Genomic DNA, 21,359 nt, shown 5'->3' on the forward strand with positions numbered 1-21,359 from the left:
ACATCAAAGGAGAAGAAATTAAGATTGTTCCTATGGAAAGGTGCAATGAATCACCCAATGCAGGGATTTTCTGGGTTTAGTAGAAAGAAACTGCATGAGCAGCTCCTGACATGAGTGAGGCTGCAGCAGAAACAGCTACTGCGACCTTTGACGTCTAAATGAAGGGGTAAAAGGTGCATTTATTTCTCCTTATGTACAGCAACAGCAAGATGTATTAGACTAGCTGCCTACTAATGTTGATGCCAAAGAGTAAGAAAGGGAACGTGAAAGTATTGCAGAAATGGTGTTTAGCACAGAAAATGCCTAGGCTGGCAGCTGGTTAGTTTTCAGATGAGCTGAGGGGTTGGAGTACACAGGTAAATGTGATATTTTCTCCCAGCGAAGGTGCTAAGGATCCTTCAGTCTGGTGGAGAAAAGCATCACAAGAGCCCGCTGTGAGATGCCAAAGCCGCAAAGTGATAAATTGGAAGCAACCCTGCTTCTTTCCTTTCCTTTTTTTTTTTTTTTCAGAGATGATGACTTAATATAAAGACAAACAAGTGATTACCGGGTTTCATGTGAACATAAAGAGCATCTGATATAGAAGAGATCAGTTTATGGGCATAGCGTCATTGAATAATTCAGGTTGGAAGGGACCTCAGGAGACCTGAGCAGGGTGAGCTGGCTCCCTGGAGAAGTTCAACAGGCTTGAAACAAGAAGTCCACCTAGTTTGGCTGTGCAACAAGTGAAATTTGTCCCCTCGTGTTGTGCAGGTCTAGGGTTGTCCCCATGTACACCCCGATGTGCCTGTGCTGTCTGCGAGTGTCTCCTGGAAAGTGGAAAATCCTTCAGCAGGTTTCAGTGGGGCCTGACAGCAGGATGAGATAATTAGGTATCTACCAGTTTCATCTAAAGGAGAAGAAAAATCCGCTTTTAACCCAGGAAAGGCTTTCTCGAGAGCCTGCACATTATGAAGCACCAGGGAATCCACTCGTTAGGTAGCCCTTTCATACTGCAGGAATAAAACCCACCGCCCCAAACCAGCTTAGCCATGAGAAACCAGCTCGTGGGTGAGTGCCATGGAGCTGTCTTTCTCAGGCTTTTGACTCTGTTTCTCCTTTTCCCCCTACATTTGATGTGTTTGTCCCCACAGTCTCCTGTTTCTATCGTGCCAAAATACCAACCACACCTGCATTTCCCAGAGCAAATCCAGGGCAGCATGTGAATCATAGAATCACAAAATCATTAAGGTTGGAAAAGCCCTCCAAGATCATCTGGTCCAACCATCCCCCTACCACCAATGTCACCCACCAAACCATGTCCCCAAGCACCACGTCCAGCCTTGCCTTGAACACCCCCAGGGACGGGGACTCCACCACCTCTCTGGGCAACCCGTCCCAATGCCTGACCGCTCTTTCTGAGAAGAAATGTCTCCAAGGTTGCAATGGTTGGGCTCTTCCAGGAGGGCCAAAGTTGACAACACAGCCTTCCTTGCTCTTTCCAAGCCTGCCATATATGAATATCCTTAGAGGGTCAAACCCAAGTCCATCTAGTTTTGGGTGTTGTGCAGTGGTCAGTAAGCAGGTGTCTAGAGAAGACTACATCTTTCTCCTCCTCCTCCTCTTCCTCCTCCTCCTCATATTTTCACCTTTGTCAACCATTTTCAGCACAGGCATCTCCTTTACTACACGTGATGGCACCTAGTAACTTTCAGGTGACTTCCTTTCCATGCTCTTCTTCAGTCTCCACTTGAGGCCAGCTAAACTTGAAGCCTCCAGAAAATCCTGCAACAAGGAGTCCCACGGATCGTTTCTGCATTGCTCAAATTAAAGTCTCCTTCTGCGTGCCCCGAGCTTGGCTCCCATTATCTTCGGTGTTGCCCTGTCATTCTTGTGCTAGGCAAGAGCGGGTAGGTCATCTCCACCAACTTCTTCCTGCCGTTGGTGGTTTCCTCAGCCAATTCCTCTGTTTTTCTGTAGTTTACAGACACAATAGGGCTGCTTCTCTTGCCCCTTTACCTGAAATATCCTCAAATGCTTCTTGTGTTTGCATTACTTTTCATCTGGGACAGCTGCAGGAGGAGCACTAAGCCATCTCCTCTGGGTGCGGTTGCTTCAGGCATGCTCAGGAGGTGTTTGCTCACTCCTTGGACATGGAGCGTTCCTCTTCCCTTCTCTCATCCTCCCCAGAAAAGTTCCCCACACTCTGGTAAAGCCCACTGAAATGTGAGGTCTGGGCCACATCCCAAGAATTCGCTGTTGTCACCATTTCCTTTGTGAGAGGCCTGGGTTTGGTTCAGGCTGCGGTGACTTTGGTCCAATTAGAATAATCTTAACCGGTTCATAGAAGACGTCGGTTTAATCAAAGACAATATATATGGGTCATGATGTCTGCCATTTTGTCACGGTCAAAGGAGAGCCCCTTGCCCCTGCAGGAGCAGATCAGTACCTTGAAGACGTTGAACCTTCTCTTTCCTCCTGTATTTAGGGAGCAGAAGGTGTCTTCTGGGTCTGGAGGATATCCTGGTGGTCCAGCCCCCTAGTAGCCCTAAATATGCATCCCCACTAGATTCAGAGAACATTTGGGCAGGGATAAATGGCTTTGTTTCCTCTGAAAGGGAGTCAGTTCGCACACACTAAAGCCTCTTAGACTTGAACCAGCACCCAGAAGCAAGCACATTTTTTTGTGTGTCAAAAAAATGGTTATTGCTGTGAGCAAGAGGCTCGGGCAGGCACATGCACCTTGACCACAGCTAGAAATAAACTAGACATGAAAAGGGGTAAATCTCCACAAGGAAAAGACCACAGAGAAAAAGTTATTGGAGTCAAAGATCAAGGGAGTGTTTTATTGGCCTGAGAGCCAGAAGATAAAGTCCTTTCCTCACTTCTGCTAAAGATTTGGGTAGCCCTGGCTGGGTTAGCGCTCTCCTTTCATTCCTGGTCTGCCTTTTCTCTTCCAGTCTGGCATCTCTGAGCTAATGCTATTTCTCACTGTGTGGTGCCTGGTACAAAGCAGCCCAGATTTTGGATAGTTTCTCATGCTGGGGCTACCATGGCAATGTTTCCTTGACAAAAGAGCTATGACAAGGAAAGGTGAAGGTCCAAATTCTTTTTCAAAGGCATGAGGATGCCCAGTTCCCACGGTATTCCCAGGGGTCGGGGGATATTTTCCAGAGGGTTTGTGGGAATGTATTGGGAAGGGTAAATTTCACCAGAGCAATACTAAGCTCTGCAAAATGTCATGTAACTGGACCTCAGGCTGGATCCTGCATGTCTGGGGGGAACTTTTGGCAGCTGGGAACACCACGCTACCCACCTCACTCCCAACTGACCTCCTGGTGATATGACCATTTTTCTCAAAAAAGGAGTTGGGCACCATGATGCTGTTCTGATAATGTTTAAAAATTGCAGTTTTGTCCCAGCATCTCACTTTTGAAGAGGTTTGTCCAACTGGCAATGGTTACAGACTAGGACAGCATATAGGAGTGATTCAAAATTAACAAGCTTTGGAGTTCTTCTAAAATTGGAAATCATCCTTGGAAAGGTAAACCCACCCCAAATACCCCATTTTAAGCTAGAGAAACCAGGAGCCAGTTTAGACGATGGGAGAAACTTCCTGACACTTTGCTATCACCTTCAGCCCCACGATACCTCCTGCTGATCATCTCAAAGCTAACAGCAGGTACTGATTTTTGCTTCTCATAAGGCTTGCCAAACGCTGAAGAGGTTCAGTATCATCACGCTGTAAGACCCTTTTCCTGGATTCTTTAAGTGAACGAATTAGTGTGCCAAGGGCAGAGGGAAGGACACGGCTCTTGTTCCTCTCTTCCATCTCTATTTCCATCCTCCTTCACCTAAGAGGTGGAGGGCAGAGCAGTTTAATTATAGTATCGACTCCAAAAGCTGACACAGGTGCCTACCTCCCAGATGATCAAAACTAAGCCTCAAGTTGTCTTTTTCAACTTCTTTTCTCGGTTCAAAAGTATTGCTTTAGAGCCGCTTGGCTTTGTAACACGAGCCGTGCTTGGGATTTGAGTGCTAATGGGTAAAAGCATCCTTGCAGCATGTTTTGTGTGGGCAGAGACTAGCATATGTTCACCAGAGACATCGGCATGCCAAGTCTGGGGTAGGCTCTGTGGGGCCAGTGCAATGTGATTTTTTGGGGCAGAACCCTATTTTTGTGGGAGTGATTTGGGGCAGCCCAAAGCTAGGGGCAAGGGAAGGAAGCATTGACAGTGCTGTGGGATTTATTTTGCTCTTGCGGAGGCCTCCTGCTCTCTCTCACACCCTCCAATGCCTACTTCAGGGAAAAAGAGACAGTGACAGCCCAGACTGCCCAGAAAGCTAGAAAAACTCGGTCTCGGTTATCAAAGTCATTTGTTTGTGCTGAGTTCCCATGTCCAGCCCTGCTTGTGTAATGGGCCCCCGTCTCTGCCAACTGGTTCTCATATCCCGCCGGGAAAGCGCTTATCAGAGCCTGATACCAAAGTCTCAGGAGGGGAAAAATCTCCAAGCAGTTTGCTTTTTCTTCCAGAAACCCCAAGTTCAAAAAGCAAAGTAAACTCCTCTCTGGCTGCTTGTGTGCTTGTGCCGTGCGTGTTGACTTCTGTCGGTCTGCCCGCGGGCGGCTCTTACTACGGACCATTGACCTGGGGAGGGAGAAGGGAGATGAAATGGATGTCTTAAAGGAAGGCAAGCTGTGGTGGGGAGTCCAGAGACTGCTGTTGGCTCTGGAGCAGCACTGTGTGCTTCCTGAAGAGAAACGGCCCTGGGGGTCCTGGTGGGCACCGGGTGGAGCGGAAGGCAGCCACGTGCCCTTGGCACTCAGAGGCCTCGTGGTCTTCTGGGCTGCCTGGGGCAGAGCAGGGCCAGCAGGCCGAGGGAGGTGATCCTTCCCCTCTGCTCAGCGCTGCTGAGGCCGCCCCTGCAGTGCTGGGCCCAGCGCTGGGCCCCCCAGCCCCAGCCAGAGCTGGGCACCCTGGGGAGAGCCCAGCGCAGGGCCCCCGAGGTGCCGAAGGGCCTGGAGCACCTCTGCCGTGAGGAGAGGCTGCGAGAGCTGGGGCTGCTGGGCCTGGAGCAGAGGAGGCTCCGGGGGCTGCCAGCCATGGCCACCGGCACTGCCGGGAGGTGCCGAGAGGCCGGAGCCAGGCTCTGCTCAGGGGTGCCCGGGGCCAGGCCCAGAGGCCCCGGGCCCAGCCTGGAGCCCAGGAGGTGCCCTCTGCCCCTCAGGAAGCACTGCTGGGCTGGGCGGGTGCCGGAGCCCTGGCACAGGCTGCCCAGAGAGGGGCTGGGGGCTCCTCCTTGGGGATCTCCAGCAGCCGCCTGGACGTGGGGCTGGGCCCCCTGCTCGGGGTGGCCCTGCTGGAGCAGGGCTGGCACCACAGGGACCCGCAGCTGCCCCACACCACCAGCCACACGGGGTCCTGTGAAGACATAATCCTTGTCTTCATCGTAGAAATGTAACTATAGTGTCATAGTAGCTGTGTGACAACTATAGTGTCATAATACGACAAATATAATACCACATAATAACCACCTGCAGCATCCTGTTTGGTTTTCTCAGCCCCGTGTCCCTGCCAGCCGTGACAGAAGAGGCAGCGAGGTGCAAGCCAGCACCTGCCCTGCTCCAGCACTGGTGGTGGTGAGGGCTGAGCTCAATGCAGCTCAGTTCACCACTTGAGTTGCTGGTGCCCAGGATTCCATGCCACCACCCTGCCTCTCACCCCAGCATCGAGTCAGGATGCCACAAGGGAGACGCAGGGGCTGGGAAGCACCCCTGGGACCCACACTGACAAAAACAAAGCACCTTGAGGCCAAACATGAAAAATCCCTTTAGCTGCCCTAGCTTCTGGACCAGACCCAGACTAAACAGTTGGATGGAGACTCAGTGCATGGCCCTTTGGGGCCCTGGTGATATCACCCAGAGCCTTGCTTTTGTAGGACGCGTTCCCTTTCGCTCTTCTGTTTTGCTGCTCTGATCCCCCTAAGAAGGGTGTGCTGCGGTGGGGGGAAGAAATTTCGGCTAGGAATAACAGAGAGAAATACAGAGCAGGGCTGAATAGCAGGAAATACTTCCAGATAACGAAATCTGTGACAGGGCAGCAGGGATACGGTGGAGGCCCCGCACACGAACTATCTGCAGCCAGCCCCAGGGCAGGAGCTGGGCTCCAGTTCTCTCCTCTAAACCTCTCACTTTCCTGGCACCTTATGAAAAAGGAATCACCCAGAAAAGTCTTCTTTACTCAAGGAGAGTTTGAAAATGACCGTGCTGCCCTTTCTCACATGAAATGGACATGTAGCAGGGTGCTGTGCCAGCCCCACATTGGGTTTTAGGGTGTGAGCAGGCTCATCGGGTCTCTGTACAGCAAGTTCAGGATGTATCAGTTCCTCACTGGGAGCTGGATCTAGTTATGGAAAAGTCATTTAGATTCAGAGATAATTTAGGTTGGAAGGGAGCTCAGAGCTCTCTGGCCCAACCTCTCGCTCAAAGCAGGGCCAGCTTTGAAGTTAAGGCCAACTCTGAAGGTAAATCATGTTCTCCAGGCCTTGTCCTGGCAGGTTTTGAATGTCTCCAAGGCTGGACATCCCTCACATCTTTTTTGTCCTACCACTCATTGTGAAATATTTTCCTTCCATCTAATGGGAACTTTCCATCACCTCTTGCGCTGTCCCCGTGCATCTTCCAGCAGAGTTTGCCTCCATCTTCTCTACACTCTGTGGGTAGGAGCACTTCCAGCCCACAGTGGGGTTTCCCCAGTGCCCCTCTTTCTCAGACAGTCCCAGCTTGTCTGACGGTGTAAGTACAACCTCACTATTTGGTATTTTGTTTTTCCACCCCATCCCGAACCAGGCACTCCAGCATCCCAGCAGAAAAGCGGTCGGTTCCCTCACGTCACCCAGGGACATCTTTATTTTCCTAAGATCGACAGCGCAGCGTTGAACTCTTGAAATCTTTCCAACCAGAGAACTCCCCTAAAGTAAATACCGAGGGAAGTGCTTTCCACATTGTGTCACTGCTTTGTTGCCCTTCGCAGAGCCGAGCACGGCCGTGGGGAGAGAACGTGGATACAATGGCTCTGCAGCTCCCATCTGAGTGGGTAGAAGTCATCTCAAGCCATTTCTTCCCCCGTAACAAAAATTTCTGATGGCAGGAGCTGGGTTTGAAGCTTTTGTATTTTTTAATGATCTTCCGAATAGGTTTTAGTCCTAAAAACCTCCTTAAAATGCAATCCCAGCCAGCTGTAAGAGTCACTCGGTGCAGGAAGCCCTGTGCTGGCCATGCCACCCCAGGGTGGGTTTTGCACGTAGCGATTCGGTGCGTGCTCCAAAGACTAATTACGCCTCCGACGATGGGAGAAACCCCCAGGAGAGAAGGCTTGACAGTCACAGACACACACAAGGACGAGTTTTTTTTTTATTTCTATTAATTCCCTGGCTCCCCGGTGAGCCGAGGAGGAGTCGCCGTGCACCCCGGCAAGGCTCCCTGTGCCCTGCAGGCTCTCGCTGCTGCAGCTCGGCGTTATTAACGCTGTCAATCAAAGCCTCCCCCAAAGTGATGCCGCTAACGAACTCGCCGTGAACTCGGCCGCCGCAGACGTGTGATTAGCCGGGATCAGCACGGCGGGGCAGCCCGTCTCGCAGGCGTGCGGCTGGTAGCGGGCTCTGGGACGCGGCGGTGCTCAGCCGAATCTCCTCCATCCTTTTTTTGGTGGTCCCAGGGCTGGGACCTGCTCGCGGAGTTGCATTGGTGCACGGAAAGGTGCCGTGAGTAGGCACCGGGTGAGGAGAAGGTGCTTGAAGATTTTGGGGGGGTGGATTTGGAGGGGGGCTCAGGCTCATTTGCTCTCAGGCCTGAGGACATCAGGGTCAGACGGCCGCGGTGGGGCTCCGAGGTACCTGGCAGGGGCAATTCACAAGCAGCACAATTACTGAGTGAGTTTTCCTCACTCCTTGCTCCTTCTTGCAAGCCTGTCTTTTTCCAAGATGTATTTATCTCCTTTGAGTTAGCACTAACGCAGGGAGGGGAGAGGCTTTCTTGCATGAATAATAAAACCAGCATCCTCCTGTCCGTCAGATGAGATAACAAGCCTGCAGGGACACGGACGAAGGCGACATTACCATACAGGTCACCAGCAGGTTATTATTCTACAATTCTCCTCTTCTGAGCTTCGCTCCATGCTGCAAGTAGCACGGCTGCAGTAGGCGACAGTGTCCCCTCTGCAGGGTGGATGGGACAGGGTGGCCGGGAAAGGCTCAGCCCCAATTGCAACCAGTGCTGTTGTTGCAGGTGACAAAGCCGAGAGCACCACCAAGCACACCAAGCCACCCAAAATGACTCAAAAGCCATCTGAGAGTGGCACTGTGCGTGTCCCCATGAAACCCCCATCCCTATCCCCCTTTCCCAGGGATGATCCTGCCAGGATGCTAAAATTGGAGGCAGACAAGGCGGGGACAGCTTGGGCTTCCCATGCACACAGTAGCATCCCCACCAGCAGCTGGGGGCCGTGGGGCAATAGCTGGAGCTGTTCCGTGCCCGTGGTTCTTCTGGTCTGTGGCAAATCTGGGGCACCAGGACCTGCTTGCCCCTCTGCTGGGTTTGCTGCTCAAATCGCTCAGTCCCTGCTTTTATCTCGGTGTGAAAATTTTGCCCAACATCACAGCTCGGTCGCTTATCCCACATGCCAGCTCGGATTAGGTGCTGTGATTTGTGTCAGATCAGATTTTGGCAGGCTTATTGCACACCGGCGGTGTGCTGCGCTGCCGGGGACAAAGGTGGTGGTGGGGGGAGGAAGAGCAGGGCACAGATATTTCTAGGGAAAGATTTCCTTTTTCCTTTCCTTTCCTTTCCTTTCCTTTCCTTTCCTTTCCTTTCCTTTCCTTTCCTTTCCTTTCCTTTCCTTTCCTTTCCTTTCCTTTCCTTTCCTTTCCTTTCCTTTCCTTTCCTTTCCTTTCCTTTCCTTTCCTTTCCTTTCCTTTCCTTTCCTTTCCTTTCCTTTCCTTTCCTTTCCTTTCCTTTCCTTTCCTTTCCTTTCCTTTCCTTTCCTTTCCTTTCCTTTCCTTTCCTTTCCTTTCCTTTCCTTTCCTTTCCTTTCCTTTCCTTTCCTTTCCTTTCCTTTCCTTTCCTTTCCTTTCCTTTCCTTTCCTTTCCTTTCCTTTCCTTTCCTTTCCTTTCCTTTCCTTTCCTTTCCTTTCCTTTCCTTTCCTCTTAGCCTTTATACCATTTTCTCTTCCATTTTCTCTTCCAAATATTGTCTGTGCGGGGCTTTCCACTGCTACCAGACAGACCACAGAGAACTAGAGAAGTCGTGGGTCTTGTAACAGAGACAAAAAAGGGGAACTGTGGTGGCATCACTGGCCTTGCTTGCAGCATTTCCTCCTATTTTTTCCCTAAAAGCTGTAAATTCTGGATCCTAGTTGCTGTGTTTTGTGTCTTTTCTACTGCAACTTCTCAGCTGCAAAGAAATGGCTTGGTGTTATTAGGAAGAAGCTAACGGGGCATTTTAGAGCTAGAAAAAAATGTTCATGAGTTTGTTTCCCAAAGATTTGGCTAATCCATTTTGAGGAGATGGACTAGCAAATTATTGCTGCTGCCTGGGGAAACCCTTTTTCCCCTGAACCGGCCAGACACAGCTCCCTCGTGTGTGTATTTCTTCATCTAGGAGCAGCTGTCTGAAAAGAAGTGGGTGAGCATCTCCCAGACGAAACCAAAACCTGCCAGCCCCGCAAGTCCTCTTGCTAAGCAATTTGCTGCTCCACTGCACTTGGAAGCCTGCACTGAAGCTTTTTTCCCAGCACCGGCAGCCAGATTAGGAATCGGTGCAAAACTAATTAGGTTACACATCTCAAAGACACAAACGAAAGCTATTTTTAAGCCTTTGGGAAGCACGATGCAAATAATCACAAGGGGTTCTTTCCTTTATTTAAACCACCGACTTCTCCAGAGCTGTAGGATCCTGATGGAGTGGGGTGTCCAAGATCTAGCTCGTGCCCCATCACCTACGGGTGAAGCCTCGTGGGGCTGTTGTCACCTCGTGGGGAGCATCGTGGAGGTCCCAGCACCTCCCCGAGGCTCCTTGCTGCCTCTCTCAGGTTGTCAAAGATGTTTGTGGCTGTCGGTTCTTCCTTCTTAGGGATGTCATGTGCTTCTCATGCCCTAACCTCTCATCATCGTATGAACCCAAAAACTGGTGATTTACGAAAACAATAAAATGACAAACATCCATCGCTGGGGCAGGATGGTGGGGGTGACATCTGCTCCCGTGGTGTCCTTTGGTGCAAAACGAGGTCTGCGTCGGGTAATTCGGGGTCACGGGCAATACCCTGCATTGCTCTGCTCATCCACAGGGGCCGTATCCAGCCCGTGTTGGTCAGGCACCTGTTTCCCATGACCCCGTTGAGCTAAATGTTTTTGGTGAGCTTTTGTTGGTGCCCAGCAGTTTTTACAGAATCACAGAATCGTCTAGGTTGGAAGAGACCTCCAAGATCACCGAGTCCAACCTCTGACCTCACACTACCAAGTCCTCCACTAAACCATATCACTAAGGGCTACATCTAAATGTCTTTTAAAGACCTCCAGGGATGGTGACTCAACCACTTCCCTGGGCAGCCCATTCCAATGCCTAACAACCCTTTCGGTAAAGAAGTTCTTCCTAATATCCAACCTAAACCTCCCCTGGCGCAACTTTAGCCCATTCCCCCTTGTCCTATCACCGGGCACATGGGAGAATAGACCAAGTTAGTAGCAAAGCTGTCGTTCTATTCAATCAGAACTTGCATGGACCAGTGCTGCCTCTCTCCATCACCTTCCAAGGAAGCCCTCAATCTCAAAGAGAATTTTTTAGGCACTATGCTTAGTTGGATCATCACGTCCTTACACCATGGGAGCTCAGCCTTCCGCAAGGCAGCGTAGCCCTGCAATGGGGAGTGGTGGGATGGATGGGCTCAGCAGCTCAAGGGGGGGTTCATCCCGCAGGTACTGGGATGCTCATGCAGATCCCACCCCAAAAAACCCTCCTGTGGAGTTACACCTGCATGATCCTCCATATAACACGGAATTTGTAGCATTTAGGACTTTATCTTTGTGGATCCCAACTGTTTTTGAAAAGTCTGGGGCAGTGCAAGGGATCAAGTGCAAGATGACCATGTGTTCAACTTGCCCGGTCACATATTTAGTCCAAAATGCTCTGACGGGCCTCGAATGTCCATGTTCAACCCCCAGCACCGGGGCTGATGACTGGCATTTCTTTTCCAAGGGCTGCCCTACCTAGAAATCGATAATAGCCTTTTCTTCACTAAGAAGCTTCCTATGTACTCGGGAGCCGAAGATGCTGAAAAACAAATGAAGCCTGCATTCTCCCCTGGCATTATTCCTGATATTTAAAAAGCTGAACCGGTTTCCCATTGGTTTTATTAGCCTTTCTATCCTGGTATTTAAACAGAGATGGGATCAGCGTGCTCGGTATCTGCAGATGCTCCCCTCTTAGGGTTTTTCTGATGGACGGGGTACCCAGGGCGCTGCGTCCAAAGCTCCTGGGCTCCTCTAAGCTGCTGAAAGGCATTTTGGCAGTTTGTCATTGAGGAACGAAGGCTATTCGGGTCCTGAGAGTGTGGCTGAGCTGTAGGGTGGGAGCAGGGTTGCTCTAAGCCTCAGGACTAGCACTTCTCGGAGTCATTGAGCCGTTAGGATTTTCATACCTAACCAAACAACCTGCGGGATTTGGGTCTCAAAGTCCTGGGTCTGTGCGCTGCTGGTATGGAAGCCCAGTCCCAGAGCATCCTGGGGTGGAAAGGGGACGTCCACCTGTGTCACCCCACGCATGGCAGTGGTTTTGTGACTCTTGTGACCTGAGCAGTGGGGTTGATGCTCCCTCTCTGCTTGGTTTCAGGCATGGAAGAAACGCTGGTTTGTCCTGCGCAGCGGTCGGATGAGCGGCGACCCCGACGTCCTGGAGTACTACAAAAATGACCACTCCAAGAAACCTTTACGCGTGATCAACCTCAATTTCTGCGAGCAAGTGGACGCGGGGCTGACCTTCAACAAGAAGGAGCTGCAGGACAGCTACATCTTTGACATCAAGACCAGCGACAGGACCTTCTATCTGGTGGCCGAGACTGAAGACGACATGAACAAGTGGGTTCGCAGCATCTGCCAGATCTGTGGCTTCAACCAGTCCGAGGAGAACACAGGTACCGTGTCCACAGCCAAAATATGTCCTGTCCCGTCCTCCCTACAGGACCTCTTTCAGTCGGACTCGTGGGAGAAGGGTGCAGCCCCATGCAAGGCTGGGGTCTGGCTCATCTCTGGGTGAATACACAGGGAACCTCCACAAGGGTTTCCTACCTTTGGCATCCAAAGCAGAGCAGGCTTTGCCCCTCCATGCCACCCAATTTATTTTTTTCCCCGTGACTGTAGACTTCTGAGCCTCTTATGAGAAGTTGGTGGGGTTTGGGGTGTCTTTTAGCTGCAGCCTCTGTCCTCATCCATCACCAAAGTCCCCTTGAGAGTCATGGGATTCAGCGGTGAAAATCCCCCTCGTTCAGAAGTTTCAGCCCCTTGGTGGGGCGGGGTGTGGTGAGAAGCTTTAATGGGACCGTGTCCCTCCTCCTGGTGCGGTTGTCCCCAGCACCAACACTGTGTTGTGTGAAGGACACCCGCATCCTCCTCACCTGATTCCCCTTCTCCTGGGACACACTGGGGAAGCCTTGGGCGGGAGGAGGTAAATGTTGGGTGGTTTTGTGCAGCAGCAGGAGCTGTTCCACCACCCAAACCCAGCTTTGCTTTGGCAAGCTGCTGCCTCAAGTGCCGCTGAGCCACCTCCACGTCCCCAGCATGGCCTGGGGACCTGCACGCCCACCCCACCAGGGCTGTTCCTCAAAACGGTGCCACCAGCTGCCATCTCCTGCTCCTCAAGGGCTGCCCAGCTTGCTCAGAGGCACCGTGAGGGCTCACATCCATCCTGAACAGCACGGGATGGGGCTGAGCACCTGGGGTGCAGCCCCGCAGTCCCGCTATGCCTGGTATCAGCTGTGGGCATCTTTGCTTTATCTCATCCATGGCTTTATCTCGTCTGTGGCCTTATCTCGTCCACGGCTTTATCTCGTCCGTGGCTTTATCTCGTCCGTGGCTTTATCTCGTCCATGGCTTTATCTCGTCCGTGGCTTTATCTCATCTGGGCTTTCCCCAAGCCTCAAGCCCCGGGTTGGAGGAGCTCAGCCGGGGCTGCGAAACCAGCCCAGTGTCTGCTGCCAAAGGAGGTGGCTGCCAGGAGGTGCCAGTGCCATGCCGAGAGCCCTTTCCTCCCAAAAACCGCGTGCGTCCTCGCAGCACGCAGGATAAACCCTCTCCGGGCGTTACTTTTCTCCCGTCTCACCCCGAAAAAAAGATCTTCAGACATCGGCCTTGCAAAAAGGGGACCCCAGCCTCGTGCTCCGCCTGCATAACGCTCCCCGTAACGACGTCCCGCCTGCGTCTGCTTCGGTCCAGCACGGAGCAGCTGCGATCTGCTGAAACCCTGCCAAGATCCCGTCGGGCAGGACGGCAAACAAAGCATCGCGGCGGCGCGCGGGCGATCTTCCCCCACTGACGCATTAAACGGGACGTCACCTTGGCAATGGGCGCGCGAGCGGCAGAAAGGATCCTCGATAACACCACGAGCACAATCTCGCAGGGAAAGGTCGGGCTGAATAAACGACATCCCGTTGCGACGCGGTCGTCGGGGGTTTGGTGAGATCGCAGGCACCTTTTTAAGAGCTCTGCATTTTCCGTTCGGCCTGCGTTCAGCTTGGGGGGGGGGGAACTTTTTTTTTTTTTCCTTCCCGTTTAGGAAAATGAGCTGCCAGCGCGGGGACAGCGGGATCGATACCGGGCTGTGGTGAAATAGAAACCTGGGCATCAAAAGGGAAAACAATCTCCTGCCTGCAAGTCCATCTGTCCCGAAGGGAACCGAGGATTTGTTAGACTGCAGGGATCCAAACGCTGTTCCCCGCGGGACCGTGGAGTGACATCAGCAAAAGAGGAACAAAAATCCCTGTTTGTAACAAAATCACAGCTCGCTTAACGCTGGAGGGAAAGTACCCACTTGAAACAGTACCCGGCTGCCAAAGCGCAATTTTCTGAGTCAGCTGCGAGCGAGCCTGTGGCGGAGGATGCAGCAGATGTGTCCAGATGCTGCAGAAAGAGGGAGCATGAATTATTCACGGCTGGGGCTTCGCTTTGGTGCTCGCCGAAGCGGTGACCTCTGGAAGGAGCCTTTCCTTTGCCGTTGCTGCTAACTGATGCTGAATACAGCGTCCGTGTCACGGGCTCAAAGGCTGCCTGCACGTCCCGGTGCCCAGGGCTGTCCCTCCCCGGGGGCAGGACCCCGCACTTCTCCTCGTTGAACCCCACGAGGTTCCTGGCAGCTCACCTGGCCACCCTCTGGGTGGCTAATTTGGGAAATCCCTCTGGATTTCTGAAATGAAATCGCGTTTGTGCCGGGCTGGGTAACACCCAGGGCTCAAGGCTGAGCTTGCAGGCTCACTGCAGCCTGGTGGTAAGAGTCAGGAACTGGATGCCCCAAAAATGGAAGGAGAAGCTAACCATCAGAGGCAGGGATAGCTCCGTGGTAATTATACCCATAAATTACCTCCACCACCATCCCAGCAGACAGGCGTAATGAGACCAGAAACCACCGGGGAAGCTCCCGTGGGCATCTTGCAGGTTGTTCCCGTTCCCGGGGACACGGCACCCGTGGCTGCAGCACCCTAACCCCAAAGCCTGCCTGGATCTAGCCCCGAAGCCGGGTTCTTCACATCCTGGCCAGGAGATGTGAAGCTCCATCACCTGCAAACGTTTGCTGAAGCTGTGAACACAGCTGGATTACCTGCTGGGAGGGACACCCCGCATCAGGAGGGACCTCACTTGCTTTTAAGCAGCCCCAAAAGCGGCTGTGATCCCGAAGTGGGACGCACACTGCCCTGCGGGGCTGCAAGTTCCCCTCTGCAGGAAAAAAAAAGAAGCCAAACACCTTTGCAAGAACCCCCCCCCCCAAAAAAAAATGGGCAAAGTGCTCTTTGATGCTTCCTTCTGCTGGCAGCGCGACGGGAGGCGGTCGATTTTCTCTCGCTTGGTTTTTACATTAGTCGGTCGTGTCCTGTCTAGACTGGAAGGCTCTGAGGATTAAGACACGGATGGAGTCGAGCACAATTCAACATCGTGCTGCTGCCGCCGGTCGCCAGCTGCGCTACACATCTGGCTCATCAAAAGGGAGCTGGCTGCAGCCTCGGGGACTTAGGTGGAACGGGAGTCGCGGTCCCGCCCCAGCATCACCAAAGCCTCCTGGAAGGAGCTGCAGAGCAGCGAGATTGCTTTTACCGGGAGAAGGGAAATGAAATTCACTCCCAGGTGTTTACCTAGCCCTGTGCAGCTCTTTGTTTCTGCTAGCACCTCGCTGCTTCGGTAGCTAATGCCCGCCTTCGGACCACACCAGCCTCACAAGGAGGGCAACCCCGACGCTTTCTCCAGCTGGCGGCCAGGGATGTGGCAAAAAAAAAAAACAAATCCACCAAGATTTTCCTTGCTTTTAGGGTGGGATTCGGGCTGGTTTTGTCCCCTCGCTGGCTTGCGTCAGCTTCGCCCTCCGTCGGGTGCCGGCCCCATCCCAGCATCGCCACCGGCGCCCTCGTTTGGGGTGAATTTTTCTTCTTATCCCGCGGCCGCCGGGTTCCCAGGGCCCCTCCGCTGTGGGCTGTGGCAGGCTCCCAAGCTCGTGGGCACCGCGCTGTGTTTCCAGCCATCTGCATTTTCCCTGCCCTAGTGGGCAGGCGGCCAGGTCTCAGCTGCGCGCTGTATTTTCTCATGCGCTTTTGTTTGGTGGGGGGGAAGAAAGAAGTGGGGGGGGGAAATAAATAAATAAAGGCCGCTAAACATATCTCATCTGCCATTAACCCTTCCCGGAGCTGCTCCTCCAGGAGAAAACCCCGATGTTTCCTATTTCTGCTAGGACTCATTGCTGCAGCTATGGCAGCTTATAATTTAATTTCTCCTGGAGCAGCGTGCGGTGAGCGTGTCCTCGCAGGGGTCCCGTGCACGGGTCACTTATTTTGGATGGATTAAGAAGTAGGTACTTTCCTAATTCTTCCCCCATTCGCCTCCCTGCTCCTTTTCTTCTGCCTCCTCCATGGGGCACAGGCTCTCCCAGGGCTTTGATTCATGGGCACTGATCAAACCCCCGGGGGATTTCAATATTTTATCACGCGCTGTGTTACTGCCCTCGTGCTAGGGGTTTTACCCTGCACTGGAGGGAGGGAGGGGAATATCTGCAGTGTTTCAGCCCAGTTTGCACGTCTCGGCTCAGCCGTGACGTCTCACCCCCATGGCCAAGGCTTCCCAGCGCTCGTCCTACAGCTTCTCCCTGACGGGCAGCAGCCTGGCCGCGGTGAAAAAATCAGAGCAGAAAGAGCAGCAATGGCTCAGTGGATGAGTGACCGCCCCTGCTGCGAGCTGAAGGCGCTCGGTGAGGCTGAGCGGGGCGTGGGAAAGGGCCGGCGCTCGGCTCCTGCCCCGTGGGCTGCGTTTGGCAGCGGTGGCCTCTCCCTCCCAGCCCGGGCACGCTCGTCCCCAGCCAAAAAGGAGGGTCGTCGAGTGCTTTTTCTTCTCTTTATTTTTTTTTTTTTATCATCCGGGAACTTTGTTTCTTTTATCTGTGTCCCTCGTTGCTGCGAGGTGCTCGCAGGGGCCGGCTCCCTCCTTGCTCCAGCCTCAAAGCTCGGGGCTGGTGCTGTGCATCCCGGCTGGGATCAATCCCCAGCGCTCCCCAGGCTTTTACCGGCTTGCCGAGTGCCAGCCAGGGCCGGGCATTAATGTTTAATGGCGAGCTGAGTGTCTCTGCCTGCTAAGTCTGCAGGGCTGATGGTTTCCCAGCTGGGAAGAGGGGGACTCGCCTTCCTCCTTCCACCCAGCTTGCTCCCGACCCGCAGCATGTGGCTGCTCCTGCTCCCTTCCCTCTTCCCCCCAAAAAACATCTCGGTCCCATATCAGGCCAGCGACGCCTCTCACCCCGCTGGTTCCGGCTTTGCTGAGCTCAGGGAGGAAAGCACAGCACTACACAACCCCCGAAGGTTTATTTGGAGGCTGGGAGCTGCCCCAAAGCTCAGCAAGGCACCGGGAAGCCCAAACCAGGGGAGAGCCCCGGGGCAGCCCCCCGATTCCCGCTGCCTCCACCTCTGCCGTGGCCAGGAGGAACGAAACCAGAGGGGAAACCCTAATGACCAGGTACTTCCTCGCTATTGTGCCCGGCACACGCCTGCTTCCTTCCCTGCTCGCACCCTGGATGAGCTGCAAGCCCCGCAGCGGGCCGGGGAGCTCGCTGGAGGCCGAGAAATGGGGGCAAGGAGGGAGGCGTGGGGCTGTCCTTGGGTCTCTGAAGGCACCCCAAACCCCAAGTGCTGTGTTTTGGGATCTGCAGGCAGCGCTGCCACCTAAGGGCAGCCAAGCAGGCAGCCAGACTGAGCCCTGCACCCTCAAAACGGGCCAGGACTCGACGTTTCAGCTTCTTTTGACTCGTTTCTTGGCCTTGGCTTTGACTTTGCAGTCTATGGGGCGCTTTGGCAAGCGACGAGCGAGGTCGTGGTTGAGTTGAGCTTGAGTTGTGGTGGGCATGGGGCAGATCTGCTCTGGTTCCTTCCGTGTACGTCGTTAACCTACCCAAAGACCTAATTGCCCTGCCCCGTTTGGGACTTGGAGGTGGCCTGCATCGGGATGGCAATTTGGGGTCCTTGAGCCTCTTCCTCTCACCCTACAGTCCCTATAAGTAGATGCAGCCTTTCCCTCGGTGTTCCCGTCAATATTTTCTACGCTCAGCATCATGGAGCTCCTTTTAAATCACCGTATTTCACATCTAGACATCTAGGGGGCATTTGGTCAATCCCGCTGTGCTTCCGTCCTTCTCCAACGCGTGCTGACTTTGCCTAGCAAGGGAAACAGTCGTGGCTGCAGATTCACACGTGGGGATGGCACATCTCACCCCGAGGCCTGATCCAGCCCGGCTGGAGTGGGGCTGGGGACCCACTGACCCCAACTAACTTTGCACCAGGCTCATTCCGGAGCTTCGTCTGCCTGCGGACGCCTCCTTGTAGGAGCCCTAGCCTAGCCCTTAGTCATCCTGCCTCTTTAAATTTGCTCCAAACTTCCCTGACCCTGGTTTTCCTGAGCCACAAACAGCAAGTTATTTTAGGATCTGACACTGTTCAGCTTTTATTTCAGTGTAAACAATACCAGAGATGGAGTGGTCTTGGCACAAAGGAGCAGCTTGAGAGCAGTTAAGTGCCTGCTGACTTCCCCCCCCCCCCCCCCCCACTCTCTCCCCCCTGCCTTTTTTCCCTCTTTCCCTTTGGAGATGAGCTAGTTCAGGTGCTAATGAGTCTGCTGGAGAGGCGAGAGCCACTGACAACCAGGAATTCGCTCCTGGAAGAAAGAAACAGGCAGAGACCGTTGCAGATTTCTCCCAACCCGTCGGGCTCCCCTTGCTGCGATTCCCCTGGCCTTTTGGAGAGGGAGCCGCTGCCGTTGGCAGTTGGTTATAATATGCCCACTTTGGGGGCAAAGGTGGGAAAAGATGTCTGAAATGGGGCGAATCCGTTTGCAAAGAAAATAATTTAGCACCCTAAAAGTGCCTGTTTCTTTCCCTTGACTCTCCAGAGAATTAGGATTGCTGAGCTCAGGTGGAAACGTCCACCTCATAAACTCCTAAAACCACGTTGAGATGAATCCCGTCCATCTCAGGACCGCTCTCTGGGCCTTTGAGATGTTGGAGATGAGGTGGAATCATTCGTCATCGTTTTATTTGCATCAGAGGAGGACCAACCCCTACTGTTCTTCCATACCTTTCTTTGCTTGCCGTACTCGGCTCTTCATCACGTTGTGTTACCAGCAGCACTGCAGGACCAGAGCGAACACCAAGAGCAGATTTCAAGCCCATTCAGGTGCCAAGAAAAAGACCAAAGCAGGGGTACAGAGGGCTTTGGAAACCAGAAAGCAAGAGAAAAAGTCTTAAGGTATCTGCATGATTAGGAAGCCTTTGGCTTCAGGGGTTTGATGCCATTGGATGCCTGAGGCTTGCAAAGCTGGATCAACATTCTCTTTAGAATTTGGGAGTTTAGGATTTGTTAAATTTTAGTTTGGCTCTGGACATTTTGGAGGGCTGGAAAAATCCAGGAGATGTCTTGGCTGTATAATTGCAAAAGCCATAGCACTGTCATTTTGGAAGAGCCCCCAGCAGAACGGTGCCGGTTGAGCCCCCTCTAAACCTACCCAGCAGCGATGGGAGCTGGCAGAGGACGCAGCTGGGTTTACAGGCAAAGAATCCTCCTCTCCTGCTGCAAGTAATAAAACCACCAACCAGCAGAAAAGAAGATGCACATGCAGCTTCCAAAAAAGACCGACAACCAAATATTTCAGTCCTTCTTGACTGGTTCCCAGCAGGCGCCCGGTGCAACGCTGTCCAGCCTCTGCTGGAGATAAATATAGAGCTGGAGGGTTGGGACCGTTGGGGAAAATCCTGCCCTTTCCTGGCCAAGGTCCCACTGGGTTCGCTGAGCTAGGGCTGGGATTTGAGCTGGGAGGGGAGGAAGAAATGTCAAGTTCAAGAGTTTTTGGTTTTTTTTTAATGTTTTATTAGAGCAGAGCGCATTGCCCAGCCTTCCCAGCAGAGGCTGGCACGCCGTGTTCACGCCTCTCAGCCCTGCTCAGGGCTGCCTCCTGGACCAGGTACCCCGAATGAGAAAGCCATTTAAAATAATTCTTCATTTTCTAATTGGCTTTTATCGCTGCAAGCCCTGCACGCATCAGGTCAGCCCCATTAGTTTCATGGGCGCCGAGGAATTTTTAGGCTGACTTAGTGACCGTGGAAAAATGAGCGCGGCAGACGGTATCAGCATCAGATCAGAAAGCAAAACCACGCAAAAGCCTTCGAAAAGAAAAACAGCTGATGGGCTTGGAGCAAAGTGACCGGTGAAGGAGCACTGCCTGAGCACAACCAAAGGAGGGAGGGAGGGAAGGAGGGAGGTATTTTGGGCGTCAGCCAGCTGGGAGGAAACTCGCGGTCGGATTTGCCTGTGCTGATATTTCCCAGAAGGGTCCTGGGCTGGGCAGCGTTGGGGTTTGCCCTGCTGCGCCCCGTGTCTTCAAAGCCCCAGTTACATGCATAGATGCCCCACACATAGAGCTCAACCCAGGAAAAGCGGTGGATGCAGAACCCCAAAACGTGTGCGCGAGCAAGCTGGAGGACGAGGGAGGAAATCAGTGATCTTCGAGTCGGCTCATTTAGGGCTGCTTTTCACATCATGGCTCTTTTTCCCCACAAGCCAACATACCTCCCCTTTACTCCCCCCCTATATTTCACGTTGTTTTTTCCCCCAACATTCGACGCGGGCCACGTTTTATACCCCTTAAGCTCTGCTTTGTGAAGCGTGCTAAAAGCCAGGACAGATTTAAACTCTCATTTCCCGGACCCCGATGCCTGCTTGTTTACTGCTTTGCCTTGCTTTATATTTCCAATTAAAACGAAGCCTGAGTGAAGAGAAAGCTTTCTAAAGCCTTGAAAGCCTCCGAGTGAATATGCTCATGAAGCAGGAAGGAGCCGTGAAGCTGTCGATTGCTGTGAACTTTCCATGACACCACTCAGCGTTTGTTTCCAGACTGATTTTTATTTATGAATGCAGTAGCATTTATTACTGATTTTATCTGTAAAGATAACACTTCTTCCCTAGATGGCTTCTGTGCTTTGGTTATAATTGCTGCCTGCTTCTCAAGCATACTGCTGCATTATTTAGTGTGCTACATTGTCAGAGCTCCAGCAAAGGTAATTTATTATTTGGGACTGGAGGGTTACACCTGATCTGGGGAATACAGGAGCACGTGCAAATGCCCCGTGGGTGCCCTGGCCACATCCTGGCTCCCTACAGGAAGGCTGAGAACATTTTTCAGAGTCCTCATAGAGGGACCGCACTAGCACCAAACTTCTGCCTTTTGCTGATGGAGGCAGCGTGGTGATGGTACCTGACCCCTCCAAGCTAGAAGTGGTTTTAAAAGGGACACTTGGCCACAGCTCCCAAAAAGAAAAGAATAATAATAATAAAGAAAAAAACGCTTTCTAGTGTGAGGGCACTCAAACACTGGGGGCTGTGAAGTCTATGTCCTTGGAGCTACTCAAAACCCAGCAGGACACAGCCCTGAGCTGCCCCTGCCCGGAGCAGGAGGTTGGACTAGACCATCCCCAGAGGTCCCTCCCCGCCCCAAATCTTCTGTGCTTCTGTGATTTTCATGAAATGACCCTGCGGGGAAATATCAGACCTCAGAGCACGGAGAGGAGCAATCCCAGCAGGTAAAAGCGGAGCACGAGTTC

General features: G+C 52.8%; 1 protein-coding gene across 4 annotated transcripts in view; it reads left to right on the forward strand.

Annotated features, from left to right (window-relative positions):
• The window catches only part of GAB2 (GRB2 associated binding protein 2), a 97,375-nt gene that overhangs the window by 48,711 nt on the left and 27,305 nt on the right, over positions 1-21,359 (forward strand). For all 4 annotated transcript variants that reach the window (XR_013944999.1, XM_080576323.1, XM_080576322.1 and 1 more), the window contains exon 2: positions 11,865-12,165. Coding sequence is in view for 3 of the 4 variants with exons in the window: in XM_080576322.1 (XP_080432448.1) it covers positions 11,865-12,165 (301 nt within the window). In the remaining variant the exon portion in view is untranslated. The remainder of the gene's footprint in view (positions 1-11,864; positions 12,166-21,359) is intronic.

The sequence above is a fragment of the Anser brachyrhynchus genome (assembly GCF_964034855.1).
Source record: "Anser brachyrhynchus genome assembly, chromosome: 1".
NCBI classification, from domain to species: domain Eukaryota; kingdom Metazoa; phylum Chordata; class Aves; order Anseriformes; family Anatidae; genus Anser; species Anser brachyrhynchus.